The 15,739-nt window shown below is 34.3% G+C and overlaps 2 protein-coding genes and 1 long non-coding RNA gene across 3 annotated transcripts; all 3 read left to right on the forward strand.

The window, feature by feature from the left end:
* The first annotated feature begins 1,841 nt into the window (after positions 1 to 1,841).
* On the forward strand, positions 1,842 to 4,305 carry LOC126611650 (histone acetyltransferase HAC1-like). Its single transcript, XM_050280022.1, has 5 exons — positions 1,842 to 2,008; positions 2,432 to 2,510; positions 2,619 to 3,011; positions 3,138 to 3,355; positions 3,480 to 4,305. The coding sequence occupies exons 1-5, from the start codon at positions 1,857 to 1,859 to the stop codon at positions 3,592 to 3,594; spliced, it is 957 nt and encodes a 318-aa protein (XP_050135979.1). The 5' UTR covers positions 1,842 to 1,856; the 3' UTR covers positions 3,595 to 4,305.
* A 2,681-nt stretch (positions 4,306 to 6,986) lies between these two features.
* On the forward strand, positions 6,987 to 7,723 carry LOC126611654 (uncharacterized). Its single transcript, XR_007618919.1, has 3 exons — positions 6,987 to 7,052; positions 7,323 to 7,462; positions 7,623 to 7,723. It is a non-coding gene; the product is annotated as an uncharacterized LOC126611654 (long non-coding RNA).
* A 590-nt stretch (positions 7,724 to 8,313) lies between these two features.
* LOC126611825 (protein DNA-DAMAGE INDUCIBLE 1-like) lies at positions 8,314 to 11,924 on the forward strand. Its single transcript, XM_050280168.1, has 8 exons — positions 8,314 to 8,356; positions 9,345 to 9,388; positions 9,582 to 9,593; positions 10,279 to 10,311; positions 10,559 to 10,591; positions 10,861 to 10,988; positions 11,070 to 11,120; positions 11,857 to 11,924. The coding sequence occupies exons 1-7, from the start codon at positions 8,314 to 8,316 to the stop codon at positions 11,107 to 11,109; spliced, it is 333 nt and encodes a 110-aa protein (XP_050136125.1). The 3' UTR covers positions 11,110 to 11,120; positions 11,857 to 11,924.
* The last annotated feature ends 3,815 nt before the right edge of the window (positions 11,925 to 15,739 follow it).

Raw genomic sequence — 15,739 nt, forward strand, 5'->3', positions numbered from 1 at the left:
TAATTTCGTGTCGTGTCGTGTCGGGTTATCGGGTCGTGTCAGGAATTGTCAGGCCTACTATGTAGTGTTATTGTCCATATTATATTTCTTTGGATATTTACTACAAAGCCACTTTATGGACAGGGGATTACGAAGCCACTTTATTGCAAGGATTTTTTCTGTCAATGTTGCAAAGATATTAATATTTTTCATTACTTAGTAGAACGTCGTAGAATTTTTCTTCAAAGTGAGAAGTTTTATATTTGGATCTCTTAAATAACAAATTTAGTATAATATTCTCTAATAAAATTTAAAAAAAATTCACAAATAGTTTATTTTCTTTATCAAATGATTCGATTTTAATTTCTAGTACAATTTTTGAAAATACGAATAGAGCCATATATATTAATATTTCTTAGTCAATTTCCTTGTCTCTTTTTATGAAGTTATATATTCTCCACACGGTTGTGATGGGGATTAGGGATTATATGAGTCAAGTCGATTTGGTGTTGAATTTGAATTCGTTATTGCATGTCTTTCGACTTTTGCACTTTCGTAAAGGCATATATACATATATATATATATATATATATATATATATATATATATATATATATATATGTATGTGTGTGTGTGTTTTGCACTTTCGTAAAGGCATATATATATATGTGTGTGTGTGTGTGTGTGTGAGTGTGTGTGTCTCCTTTGTCTATTGGCTCTGCACGATAGTTGTAGGAAACTTGCCAATGTGTGTGTATCTCCTTTGTCTATTGGCTCTGCACGATGGTTGTAGGAAACTTGCCAATGCTAATGCTTCTTATCTAATACCTTTTTTTTATTACTATATGTAGTGTTTTAATTAGGATTATGTGTTCTTTTAAGTCAACTCCATTTCAAAGTTACAATGACTTCTGAAACGTTAACAATATCTGAATGACATTGCAAGATTTCGAAGAATTTAATCTTATTTTATATTTTAAAACTGCAGTTAGCTCTCTAGCTTTACTTAGATATATGATGCACTGCGGCAATAATTGCCGAGTAATGTTCTATTGATTTTAGCTCTAACTTGTCACCTAGTATTACGGTTTAGTGTTATTTTTTTATTTGCAAATGTCGCATCTAAGATTTGATTATCTTAGATAACGAGTTTAATACTAATTTCTTTCCCTACCTATTAGTATAAATATATTATCGTCTATAAAAAAATAGCATGAACTTAGACTGACTACATAAAAGATTGATAATATAAAGCCGCTAACGGTAGTTATGCAAAATAAGGTGGGTAAAGAGTAAAGACTCATAAGTGGCTAATGAGGTGGGTAAAGGCCGCAAACCTACCCTTAGCCATTGATAGCATAAACTTAGATTGACTACATAAAAGATTGACAATATAAAGCCGCTAACAGTAGTTATGCAGAATAAGGTGGGTAAAGAGTAAAGACTCATAAGTGGCTAATGAGTTGGGTAAAGTCCGCAAACCTATCATTAGCCACTGATAAGAGTTTACCCACTCCATTTTGTACGACTAATGTCAATTAATATGTCAAGTTTTTATGTAGTGACTTGTAATAATATTATAATTTTTACCACACTCTTTCATGCAAAGGTCTTTTGCTTTTTAACTAGAAGCGCAACCAGATTGCTTTGGAAAAACAATATAGAGGGGTAACTACTAAGAAAATCTAAAGAAAACAAGCTTCCACACAAAAATTAGCTAGTCAGTATATCTGTTGGGAGGGATCGGGTGAGCCACTTTCGTACGTATTACTAGTTTTTAGCAACTGCATGCATGGAGGGTTTGTGCATCATTTTACGAATTATTCGCACAAAAATTTGAGATAATCTTTTTCTTCTTTTTGCTGACTTTTGTATTTATGTTCACCCATCTTGGAGAAACCATTTCGCCAATGAAGGAGGATTTCATCATGGTTCATTTGCAGTACGCATGCTCCCACTGTTGTATACTAATGGTATCAGGAAACCGTTGGTCCTGCACTCAATGCAGAAATTTTCAGCTTTGTAATAAGTAAGATTCTGAACTCCTGCATTTATCTGTTACCTCCCTCCCCCGCACAGCTTCCTAATACTATATTAATTTTGGTTTGTATTACCTATTTTACCGCGTATAGTGCTTTATTGCTTGTTCATATATCACTAGATTGTGCTTATAGTTTGTTTGGAGAAGAAGGGACGAAGGTTCTGGTATTGTTGCTAATTGAGTTCAAGGTTCTGTTAGAATTTGCGGACAGTTTGATCAGTTAAATATCCTCAGTTCTGATTCTTTTGAAAGGCTGAAATTTTCTTGCATTTTTATACACTTGAAGTTTCTTACTGAATGTTGAATAATCAATTTTTTGCTTTTTTTTTTTTTTTTGAGCTGTTTTTAAATTGCAGTTGGAATAAGGTTTGCCAATTTGATTTGTTGTAATTACTTTACATGGGACGACAGGTGTTATGAAGCAGAGCAAAAACGGGAAGAAAGAGACAGGCACCCTATCAATCAGAGGGAAAAGCATGAATTGCGTCCTGTATGTGAATTTGTCCTTAGTTCTAGCTTCAATTCTCATGGCTCTGCAATCTCTTCGTTCTTTTTTCTTAAAATTTCTGCTTAGTACTGACATCATTATATGTTGCAGTTTCAAATTGCTGATGTACCTATGGAGACAAAGGACAGAGATGAAATCCTTGAGAGTGAATTCTTTGACACTAGACAGGCATTTCTCAGTCTTTGTCAAGGGAATCATTATCAGTATGATACTTTACGGCGGGCTAAACACTCCTCTATCATGGTCCTTTACCATCTTCATAACCCACCTGCTCCTGCGTTTGTGACAACATGCAATATATGTCATCTCAACATTGAAACAGGGCAAGGTTGGCGTTGTGAAGTTTGCCCTGAATACGATGTATGCAATAACTGTTATCAGAAGGAAGGCGGTGTAGATCATCATCATAAGTTGACAAATCATCCATCCATCACTGATCGCGATGCACAAAACAAAGAAGCTAGACAAATCCGAGTTGTACAGGTGCTTTATATTTGTGTTTACATACTTGAAGATTGATGTTAACGTCGATGTATTAGTGGAGGAAAGGCTTGGATTTCAATGTATATGGAGAGTCAAATTTTTATAACACTGTTTTCAATTTTGCAGCTTCGGAAAATGCTTGACCTTCTGGTGCATGCATCACAATGTCGTTCTGCACAATGTCAATACCCCAATTGCCGTAAGGTGAAGGGGCTTTTCCGCCATGGAATTCATTGCAAAGTCCGTGCATCTGGAGGATGTGTTCTCTGCAAGAAAATGTGGTATCTTCTTCAACTTCATGCTCGAGCTTGCAAAGTATCCGAGTGCCATGTGCCGCGTTGCAGGTTCGTAGGTTATTGCCTTGTATTATGAGATACGATTCTCTTAATTCCCCCCCACCCACACACACACACTCCCTCTTTTTAAGGGTAATATCGTTGATTCTATAATATAAATGTATGTTTTCAGAGATTTAAAGGAGCATTTGAGGAGACTACAGCAGCAGTCTGATTCAAGAAGAAGAGCTGCTGTGATGGAGATGATGAGCCAGAGGGCTGCCGAGCTACACAACAGTTCTGGGTGACCAAATTGTACATATATAAACAGTTGCTTTGGAGAGGGGAAAATACCGAAGGGGACAATAGTTTTCTGCTGCTCAGCTACCACACTACTGGGAACCAGGCGGCGACAGCAAAAGCGGCGTTAGATGGTTAAGAGGGGATTGCATGTTACAGTACAACATATTGGTTTATAGTTCACTTTTTGAGGGAACAATTTTTTGGCTCTGATCTTCACAACTGAACTCTCCCGAAGAGGAAGAAAGGTGAAGTTCGTCAACGAGCGCTTGCTTGCCTGACCTATTCGACAGCTGCTAACCGTGCCCCCGTGTGAGTGAAGTAGATATTGATGCGTGTCTGATTCCGGCTCGATTTGGTGATTCTTTGATTTTAGGGAACTTTAACGAAAAGCACCTGATACTGTTCACTTTAACAACAAAACCACATTTTTACACTAAAAAGTCAATCCCAGTACTATTCACTTTACCCTTTATTTTGTCTTTATCATTAAAACTCAAAGTTTTCAAGCTCTTTTCATTAGTTTTCCTTTGATTTTATCCTCCTGTAAACTGTCAAGTGGCTAGTGTAGTGTACTCTTAACTAAAACGGTTTATTACAAAGGAATATGGAAGGGGAGATAGTTTCAGATCCTAGCTTTTTGCCCCTTCCCTCCCTTTTGTTATATGGATCTTTCTTTTGTACATTTGTTTTCTTATCAATGGAAGGATTTTAAGTTATCTCTTTTTTTAATAGTCTTTATTTCACTTACATCAGTGTCGCATGTTAGGGAGAGTAAATTTACAAACAAATTTTTTTAACATGGAAGTTAAATTGCTCAAAGCCTATTCGGCTTGTGCATTACATGTGTAATCGTATTTTAAATTAATCATGCATTAATGTAGACCTGACATTCGTGTCGTGTTTTCCGTGTTCGTGTCATTTTCGTGTCATACCCAATATCTTAACGGGTCGTGTCGTGTAAAACCCGTTAAAATAAACGGGTAAAATGACCTGACCCAAAATCGACCCGATAATATTAACAGGTAATATGACCCGACCCGTTAATGAAAATATATTTTAAACCAATAAATAATCAAATTAAAAACATAATACTAAATAAGTATATACATACCACATTGTTACGGGAATGGGGAAAGAGAAAGGGATTAGGGCTTTTGTTTTGATCAAATGGTAAAATTGGAAAATATTGGAATAGAGAAGGGGTTTTTTCGTCCAAAAAAGTTCTAATAATATAAGTGAAATAGAATCCAATGGTACATATTTACTCTCATTTATCTTACGACTGTTATTTAAGTAAAGTCTTTAATAGTTTTTTAATTAATGTAGAAGTGTAAAAAATATAGAAAAAAATATATAAACACTCGTAATGACAAGCTTTGCAACTTTTGTGACGAGCTTTACTTCGAAATTCACCACTATAATCATATAAATCATATATCAAAATTTAACCGTTGATTGTTATTTATATTTACGCTTCATTTTTTCTCATCAAATTTTGTTTTTTCAGATTTTCTTTTCTGAAAACATGATCTATTAAAAGATGCAAGAAGATGAACGGTTTGGATTGTTGATATTATGTTCAGAGTTTTACAGTTAGTGAAAATATTGTTTGATGTTTATAAAGTTTTTACAAACTATATGACATCAACTCATATTTCAGTTAACCGTAAATATTGAAACGTGATATCAAAGATCTGAACCGTTCATCTTCTTACATTTGCCAGATGATCATGTTTACAAAAAAAGAAAATTTACAAAATGAAATTCAGTAAGAAGAATAAAGCATAAATGACAATCGACGGTTAAATATAAATTTAATGTTTATGGATTATAGTGTTGGATTTCGAAGCTGACCCACTTCATGAAAGTTGTAAAGCTTGTCACTATGAGTGATTGTGTGTGTGTGTGTGTGTATATATATATTACATTTTCTACACTTCTACAATAATTATTATTAATTTTTCCCTCAAATAAAAAACATTATTCATGAGGGTTTGAAGGATTTTAAAAATCTAAATGATAATGTAAATGTAACCATTATCTACTCGTGGAGGAATAATGATGAATTAGGAGTGTTTATATATCCTTTCACTTTTTTCATACTTGTATGTATGTCTTCTTAGTTCTTGCTTATATAAATACTATGCTAGTTTATTTTAATTTTGAACAACAACATGTTAAGTAAAATTTATCCTAGTAATGATAATAATGAACACTCATAATAAAAATAAAGAATGACTAAAACTTTTGTTTCTAACTTATATAGAATAATAATATAAAACTACATATTTAATATAGAATATATTGTGTATATTAATATAGCTATTGTATTTTATAATAAATCTTTTAGTAATTAAACTTTAAAATTATCAAAATAATTTTTTTCTTAACGGGTCGAAACGGGTTACCCACGTGTTACCCGCGTGTATACCCGTTAATGATCCGATTAGTTATCGTGTTAACTCGAAACCCGTTTTTTTCGTGTTGTTTTCGTGTCTTGTCAGAAACTATAGGGTCTACATTAATGTGTGGGACACTTCAAAGTTAAAACACACTATCTTTATTGCTGAATGTGAAAATGAATTTGTGTGACAGTGAAACACAACATGAACATTTTTGAATGAAAAAGTTAAAACACATTTGATTTCACTAACCTAGGGGACAAGTATTACACTAATGAAAGGGAAAATGGTCCTCTACGTGGAACGTTTCGTCTCATGGCTGTCACTCTCTTTTCAAACCTCAAATTATGTGTTGTGGATATTATGTGATCCGGAGAGGTATTAGGTGGAAAGGGATCCGGTATGTGGTATGTCTGTTTGCCATGTCAAACTGAACACTCCCACCATTCATTTTCCCGTTTTCCAACTATTTATCCTTTTATTCATTTCTTTTCACACCAAATTTTAAAAAAAAATTAAGGGTAAATTACAAAAAACTACCTTAATTATTGGGGATGTTCATTGCAGAGAGATAGAGACGGGGGTGTCCGTTAGAAGAGATTTGTCACTTTTGTGATTTGTCCACCCTTGATTGTTGTGTGATTCATTCTCACGAGCGTTCTATGCACAAAGTTTTATATTATTCCCAATTTTTTATTTTGATTTTGATATTGTTGTGCTTGATTTTTGTTTCTTTTTTGATATTGTTGTCCACCCTTTTAATTTTGATATTGTTGTGCTTAATTTATTTATGTTTTATTGGGTGATTAGATTATAATTTACAATCCCCAATTTTTTATTTTTACTTTTTATGGCTCACTGTTATTTCTTTTATCGTGTGGTATCGAACAAAAACTTTTTTGAATGTTATTACTGCTGCAGTTTCTATGCGTTCGATGTTGATATCGTTCTTTCCCACATGCGCTCTTTTCACAAGGTTTCATATTTTTCACAGGGGATACCGCTTACCCTATGGGCACCAGCGTCGGTGGGCTTGGCCCTTCCATCTCGTCCAACCGCAGGTGCATATATATATGTGTGTGTGTGTGTGTGTGTGTGTGTGTGTGTGTGTGTGTGTGTGTGTGTGTGTGTGTGTGTGTGTGTGGTGTCTACTTATTTGCATATAAGTTTTTGTGTATGGTTTGTTCCTGATTAGTTTTCCTTCAATTTTAACAATCTATGCAATTATATTGCTTAGGATTACTATTTCAAATTTAGGTTTTTAATGCGTTTTGGAATTTTTGAGATTGTTAGCAATTTTAGGGTTGATGATTTTTATTTCAAATATTCAGTTTTAAATAGCATAATAACAATGCACAAGGAGGACAATCTAGAGCAAGTGTAGCCACTATAAACACTAAGGATTCCAGTATTGCTTCTGCACAACATGGCGGCATACAAAATGGAGCTCGTGTACAGCCCCAATTACATGGTACAAATTTGCAAGTATCATTTCTCTTTCAGTCTAGAAAATTTCTATTTGAAGGAGTTTGGGAATCTTAGATAATTGTGTTCTCCTTAAACATCTGAGTTGCCCATTTTGTTTGATTTTCATTTCTTGGCAATGTCTTCCTACGACTGATTTAATGTAGGAGGTTCTGATGCCCCCATTGCAAGCATGCTTCCCGGACAACTGAAGCTTCAGCCTCACAAAGAAGCTCCCGAATTGTTCCAAAGGCTCCGACTTCTCAAGAACACCCACTACACTAGCGAAGGGTAAGTTCACACCCAAGACCATGGATTTTGTTGCACTCAATGGTGGGGAATATGGGCATATTTTCACTGTTATATAGCAATCTTATGATGTCAATGCTAGATTCTCTCTCCCAAATAGGCAATTTAGTAATGAGTTTCACGTGCTGGCATATGATATATAAATAAATGCGAATAATCAAGTATTAACTTTTTCTGTTGGTTTTAGCCCCAGGAGATGCGTTCAAGGGCTTTGCCTTTTAGTTTGGGTGTATAAGCCTTGGTTTCATGAATGGGATGCGGGTAATGTCATACGCTTGCGAAAACTTGATTAAAATTCTCTAATTTCCTGTATTTCTAAGTGTGGAACAAATTTATAGCATGTTTTTAAAAGCAGAAAGGTTGTATCCACCATTTTCATCTCAATTTATGATTATCCTAATTAGGGTTTTATTAATTAATTATGCTTAAATATTGATCAGTTCTAAATTCAATTGTTATTGGTGTTTAGAATTATTGACGAGAGTACGAAAAAAGCAGCGGTTGTGGATCCAGTTGAACCTGAGAAGGTTCTGAAAGCAGCCTAAGAACATGGCGTCAGTATCAAGCTCATCCTCACCACTTGCCATTACTGGTATATTTGGACTTCCTCATCCAATCCCTTGTATTCATATTGATATATAATATATATTTGTTTTGGGTATTTTAGTACTTTCCAGAAATGGATTTATGGGGATTTATATCTTAGTTGGGTACATGATGCGGATTCATATTCAAGGAAAAATGATCCCCGCTCTTAAGGTCTATTTCTTGCGTCGATTGATCGTCTTGCTATGATTTCGAGTTGTTGCAATTAGATCTTGAAACTGTATTGTACAATTTAATTAGTATAGTGGTCCTCACAAATCACCACCGATGTAGCACCTAATTAATCATATTCAATATTGTGGTCTGAAAAGAAGCACTAATTAAGGGAGTTATATTTAAGGTTGGAGATAAAAGATTCGCTATAGCCTATAACTGATAGCTCTAGATGTGTAATTAACTAATTATCATAAAAATTAGCTCTGTTGGTTAATCCAATTAGTTGGGGTAAGGAATATATTTTGGCTGATGCAACTGCATGCTCTCATGGATTTCCCCCAAAGATTGAATTTTCAGTTTTTGGGAATGTCAACAATTTAGTTTTTTTTTTATCTTTTCTTGAAAGGATATGAAATTGGAAATCCAAAATATCACGTTTTAGTTGAAATTATTTGATTTTTGGTTCAAAATTTTGAATCCAACGGGTCCCGTTGGTCCATTTTTGACCTTATTTTATATTTTATTTATTTATTAATTATTACATTTTGTTGTTAGCAATGAATTTATGAATGTATGAAAACAGTGGATGCTAAATTTAGGGGGATATTGCTCAAATGAAGATATTTTTGTATGGATATTTAGTATTAGTGTGATTTCTGCTTCTTGAATTAGGGCAAATAGCACTTTGATATTGCTCTTGGACTTTAGAAAAAGTTTCCCCTTTTATGAACACGTAGCCGAGTAATTTTAGGAAACATGTTAAATTATAGAAGTTTCTATGTTGAATTCACTGTATTTCACTTTGAATCATTGTCAAGGGACTGCTTTTGGGAACATGGTGGTGCATGAGGAAGTTCTTCAGGTTATCCAAACGTTCAGAGGTTAACTTTCCGTTTGGAGATTCTAGAAAATAAGTTGTAGTCATGAATTTTCAGCAGGAGAAGCTCGTAAGGTTAGTTTGACAATCAATGCTTCCCAATATTTATTTGTTTCATTTAAAGTGGTCTCCAACGACATCCATAATTCTGTGTTAAGTTTTTTTGTTTTTGGTTTAGGGCACTTATATGGTAATGCCTGTGTTCTTTAGCTCCTCCTCTAACTCTCCTTTCTGTTTCTTCTTCTTTCCTCTCACTACAAGTTGTAAATATGGCTGAATTGGTGGAGCTTCCCATTAGCCTCAGCATCCTTCGTTTCCGAAACAAGATTCTCTTACCTAGTGCCATCATTCGAATTTGCTGCACTTCACCCAACAGGTCCCTTTGAGCCTTAATCTTTCTCTTTTCATGCTTTATAGTGAAATATGTATTTGTGGATGGTTTTGTGGGATTTTTTAGTATCAATTCATTACCAGGTGCTGTTATCCAGATAATGTATCCTTTTTCTGGAAATAGACAATGAATTCAACTTTCACATATCTAGTTAACCAAGTCCATGTTTGCTTAATCACTCAATTAATCAAGTTCTTAGTTTTCTTTCGTTTACGATTAATTCACGGAGTTTAGGCAAAAAATGACAGTAGAGGGAGCTTTCGATCACTACTGTCCATTTTAGGTTTTTTTTTTCCTTTCAATTTCTCTTTTTATTAGATAAATTGTCGTGTTTAAAAGGGTGAATTTAACATGATTGGATTACAACTTCCTTACATATTGACCTGTAAGAGGGGGAGTAGGGTTGCTATATTCAAGTCCTCTTTTTTATTTTTACTTGAATTTGATTTGATTTATTTATTTATTTATTTATTTTTGGTGACAGGTTGAGAATGTGAAAGCTCTGCTGGAGGTGGAGGTGAGAAGTTTAATTTAATTCACGATTTATTGTTGTTTTTTTACGACGGATTGAAGAAGATGAAGTACACAGTGATGACCGGAGACGAACAGATCCTCTCCTTAAACATCGATCCTCACAAGACTGTAAAACCCTTACTTTTCACTTCAGCAGAAACCCTTAATTGATTTTATAGTTCTTTCAATTAATTTGGAAGTTGAAGATCTCCTTTTTTTAACTTGAATTTGATTTGATTTTTTTGTGATAGGTTGAGAATGTGAAAGCTCTGCTGAAGGTGGAGGTGGGAAGTTTAATTTAATTCATGATCTGTTGTTTTTTTTTTTTTGTGGGATTGTGCTGTTTTAGGGGAAAACAATATTAAATTGAAGTAATGTTTAGATATTTCTATAATTGGGATTTAGAGTAAGAGATGAAGAACTGAATGTGATTGCAGAGTTAAAAGTTCAGAACTTTTTTGGTTTGGAAGCTAATTTTAAATTCAGTTAGTTGATTAGTTAATAGAGAAATGTATAACGAATGCGTGGTATGTTTTTCAGTGCGTATGAGCAGACATGGGTGCTGCTTCAGCGGCAACAGCTGCTATATAATGGTAGGGAGATGAGGAATTTTGAGATGCTGAGTACTCTTGATGTCAGAGATGAAGACTTTATAATGATCGTATCCAATGCCACCTCGAGGTATACTTGATAATGTCGTACTTTATGTGCAATTCACTGTATGATGTTCGTGCGTTTAATGGGCCTGTGAATATATTTCAGTGCACCCATCAATTGGTTTTGCCATCATACATCATCGTGAGAAGTGGGATGGTGAGTTTCCCAATACAGTTAATTTTTGTGCAAAAAAAGTTTATAGAAATTATGTTTTTATTTAGTTCATTGCAGATTCTTATTAAGTTCACCATTCATACTTTTGAAGATAAGAATTGCAACGCTCTCTCAGATGTTAGTTTTGGGAGGCAAAGTTTTAAGCTTTCTGCAATAAATGTCCTGTTTTCGGGACGAAATTTGGTGTTTTAAGATGTCATGAACGAATTGTTGCTGGTTGGGTTTTGTGTTGTTGCGAATTTACTTGAGATCCTCACTATCCCATTTATGCTTCCTATTATCATATTCTTTATGCAATTTTCTCTCTTCTACAATTTACATTTGGATTTGATTCTTTGCTGATGCGATGTTGTAATGGGGTTTAGTAATTTTCAATATTTTTCCACTCTTTTTAATCTGCAAAATCAAATTACCCATGGAATTTATAACATACAATTAGTTTCTTTTTAGTTGGGTTCAAATGATGTTGATTGTGCTATTATAAAACTCCTTTATAGTTAGGTTGAAAACCATATCAATAGATTGTTTATTTGGTTGGTCCAATCTGTAACAGATGAGATTGTTTTGTTTGATATTTCAATCAAAATTTGATCTTTTTTTTTTGTGAAATTATAATAGAATCACAAATCAAGTATATCTTAGATTCTTGGTTGCATACTCACCTTCCCACAACTATTATATTGTCTATTGACTGGATGTTTTTTTTTATAATTTTCAGGATTTACAGTTGCAATGCTTTTGATACATGTAGTAAGGAGGAAGCCACTACTCTTATGGAGCTTCTTTGGCATGGTAAGTTGAAGTTGCATGTCATTGTTTTTTTCGTTCATGGAATTCATTATCTTGCTGTCTTGCAATTAGCAATGTCTGACGATTGGTAAAATGTAAGAATAAATGTGTTGAAGTTTGAATCGTACACATGAAGGTGAATTTTAACAACTCTAACTTAGATTTCATAATAATTTGATCTGGCTTTCTTTCATTTGTGTTCGACTATTTTACTTTTTTTTCTATATAAGTACAACTATTGATCGAAAGCCATAGAAAATACCCAACGGCTGAGAAACAGTTTTGTTACAAGAATAGGTTATGATGTAAATCTTAAATTTTGGGCACTTATATATATGTGTTTTGTTTGGAAATTACAATCACTCGCATGAAAATCCAATTGGATTTGTTCTGGTCTCCAAGAATTTTTCTTTGTTTGATTGTTGATTAATTTATGTGGCGGGAGTTTAGGTTTTGCTTTTTTGCCCATGTATATTTGATTTGAAATGAACAGTTCAATTTGCTGTATATAAATTATTAATCAAAAAGCTCCAAGGAGAGGTAAATTAGAAACAATGGTTGAAGAGTGATGGAGTTGAATTCATAGTTTACAGGGTTTTATGGTGTAAACTTGCAAGTGCACAAGATAGTCATAATATAGTGTTTTGCAAGTCCAAGTATCGTTCCCACGAGGATTCTAATTCAATCTCCAATTTGATAAACTAAACCAAATCTTATTATATTAAATACGCAAACCCAAAAATATAAAATATAAACCCAAACAACGAACTAGACTCGATCTTAATTAATATATCAATCAAAGATGTAAAGAGTTTGTTGTGATGATTTTATAAACGAACAAAAACAGAACCTTAAATTAAAACTAAAATTAAAGAGAAGAAAACGTTGTGTTTTAAGGCAAGTGATGAAAATCTAGGGATTCGGAATCAACCACAAGCAATCTAGTTTAGGTTTCAATGCATTCAATGGATCTTTCGATTCTTTAGATGATAATTCCTATATCTAAGTCTTTGTCAGGCACATTAGACCATAGTTTTCCTTAAGTGTATGATTCTCTCCTAGTTCAAGCAGAGGTCGTATATCTTAACATGCAATTTATCCTGGTTAAGGCATAAATTTAACAAGTAGGACTCTTTACGCTCTAGAAAACAAGGAAACCAAGCAAACCATGATTCTTTGTCAAGCAATAATGTAATTTACCACACTTAACCACAAGAAGCTAATTGAATTATATTGCTAGTTCAGCCTCAAATTTCATCTTCCAATTTTACTAAATGCAAAGTCCTAAGGTGATCAATCAAAGAACTCAAACAAAAAGTAACAATTCAATCAGTGATTAAGCATTCATCTAAAAGAAGCTAGAAATGAATAACATTAAAAATCATAAACATCCATGCTAGGGCATCATCCTAACCCTAGAAAAAGAGTTTACTCATAGAATATGAAAACATAATTAAAAAATTTAAGAACATGAAAAACTTCGGAAAGATGGTTGGCGGCTGCCGCTCTTCTTCTCCAAAATGTCGCAGAGAATCCCCCAAAGAAACCCCCAAAAGCACGTTCCCAAAAGCCTTCCTTATATGGTAGACAAGTCATAAGATAATTAGGTCTTGTGATATCTTTTGTATTGCATAATTGAATGATGTAGCAAGTAAACTTCCCAAATAATTACTTCAAACCCATTTGAAATAGGATTAAAGTCAGCTCAACACGCTCTATCTCGGGCTTTGGGCTTCGACTGAATTATGACTTGAAAAACCCAACAGACCTTGCAACTTCCGCGTAGACTTGGCTGACCGACGTCTTGTACGAAAATCTTTGTAACATCGTCTAGGAAACTTGAAATCACGAACCGTAAAATTCCTCTGAAAGCTAACTTCCATATCTTTGCAATGGTATAAGGCTCAACAGCTGGTTCACTCTGAGGAAGTACAGTTTATTCCGTCAAGTTGGATGATCCGCACAAACAGTCTCTGCTTCCACCGTGCCAAACTCGTTTCAATCGCAAAAGTGCTCCTTTTTCTTCTTTCTTCATCTTCACTCTACAAATCTAAGAAAACATAAAACTAAATGAAACAAACTAAATTCACTAAAAAAACATAACAAAAATCTAACTAAAGGGCATTAAAATGTATGCAATATTGGTCGTATCAATTTACTTGAATTTCTGTATGATGTCCATAGTATTGATAGATCATTGAGACTGACTAACTAGTTGATTAATCACTAATTTGAAATACTAAAACTTAAACTTTTCTTTAATTCCTTTTCGTTTTGTATTTTCATTGGATTTGAAAAATGAAATGAATCCAATCAGCTACTCAGCCTTTGAATATGTTTACATCTTATAGTGCTTACTTTAAATATGTTAATTTGTCCCCGTTTCTATAAAATTTTGTGCGATGTGAACAAATTCTAAATCTTCAGATGGTGATTATTTGGCAACTTTTGCAAACATGGCTACTCGCCTTTGAAATACATAGCTGAGAAATTTTTCATTGTGATCAGAACATAGGTGGTATACCCAGTGTTTTTATATATACGGTGGGAAATATTTAATTTTTCATCACACATATCTAATCATTTATATAGTGACACATGATGTACCATCCTATATACCAGTTACACTGAAAAATCTCTCGTACGAGGGAGTTTTGGATTCTAGGGATGAGAGCAAATTTAATTGCAGCTGAGCAGAAACGAAAAGAGCCATTGTGAGTCTCTGAATGCGATCCCAGATGTCAACAGGGGTCAGTGGCATAAATGAAATAGAAGATACTAAGTGGGGGAAAAAACAGAACAACAATGTGCTCATAAACAGCGTTTCAGCGTGTTTTCAATTTTAGTGTAGATTGAATTTCTTTGCCTATTAAGAATTAGGGTGAGTTCATTAACAGTCTTCTAGTATGTAGCCGCTATTGCACAGTGTATGGAGACCCTATCAAAGGAAGTAAAAATGAGTTTATTGTGATGATCCAATAAACTAGTACATGCTTTGCCAGAGAAGGGTACATAGAGCCAGCTGTATAATCGACATTGCTGAGGTCCTTTTCCTGAATGTAGCGATTCATACATTCTTGTGAATCATTTGTTTAGAAATGACAGCGAAATCACAAAAAAATATCCAAAGTGTCATCCTAAAATAATTGCCTTGTCATTGTTGTTGACTCCCATCTGAAACTTGAACCATTTCGACGGTCCGGATTCCTTTCTCCTAATCCATTAAGTTCGGGAATCCAGACCATTGAAATTTGATCAATCGGTTAAAGTTATTATAATTTTTAAAGTGAGCTCATGTTTGTAACCGTTAGATATTAAAATTTAATGGTCCGGATCTCCAAACTTAGTAGATTAGGAGGAAGGGATCCGGAGATGATCCATTTTCCATTTCGACTACTTATGTTACTGTTGACCCTAAAAACTACCAAGCCTACGTGGCGCGTAGGCCGAGTAACTAATGAGCTAACTATGTCCTTCAGTTGATGTGGAGCGTGCCAACTCGTCAGCTGAGTTCGGTTGAGGAGTAAAATGTGTTGATGTTGCATTGAGCGCACAGCTGACTTCTCGATCTTGCAACTACGGGCGAGGAAGGAACACGTCTCGGCCTTTGGGTTCTAGAGCCTGAAGACAAGGCTGCTAGTTTTGCGAAGTTCACAAATCGTCAGCACCGAATTCAGTCACAGTGATTATATTTGTAATGGCATAAGCACGCCAAATTGACACTAAAGTATAGGGGCACATATAATCAAAGATATATGTCTTGATGGTAAATATGGTTTGGCCGTCAGAATGCCGAACTCTAAAGCTTAATT

Source organism: Malus sylvestris, chromosome 17 (assembly GCF_916048215.2).
Source record: "Malus sylvestris chromosome 17, drMalSylv7.2, whole genome shotgun sequence".
In the NCBI taxonomy this organism is placed as follows: Eukaryota; Viridiplantae; Streptophyta; class Magnoliopsida; order Rosales; family Rosaceae; genus Malus; species Malus sylvestris.

What these genes read in the sequence shown, in the direction of transcription:
- LOC126611650 (XM_050280022.1), top strand. Translation starts at nt 1,857, where the DNA reads ATGTTCACCCATCTTGGAGAAACCATTTCGCCAATGAAGGAGGATTTC. An exon ending in AATTTTCAGCTTTGTAATAA is followed by an intron (nt 2,009 to 2,431) that starts GTAAGATTCTGA and finishes ATGGGACGACAG; the next exon opens with GTGTTATGAAGCAGAGCAAA. An exon ending in TGCCATGTGCCGCGTTGCAG is followed by an intron (nt 3,356 to 3,479) that starts GTTCGTAGGTTA and finishes GTATGTTTTCAG; the next exon opens with AGATTTAAAGGAGCATTTGA.
- LOC126611825 (XM_050280168.1), top strand. Translation starts at nt 8,314, where the DNA reads ATGGCGTCAGTATCAAGCTCATCCTCACCACTTGCCATTACTG. An exon ending in AAGCTCTGCTGAAGGTGGAG is followed by an intron (nt 10,592 to 10,860) that starts GTGGGAAGTTTA and finishes GCGTATGAGCAG; the next exon opens with ACATGGGTGCTGCTTCAGCG. An exon ending in GTATCCAATGCCACCTCGAG is followed by an intron (nt 10,989 to 11,069) that starts GTATACTTGATA and finishes AATATATTTCAG; the next exon opens with TGCACCCATCAATTGGTTTT.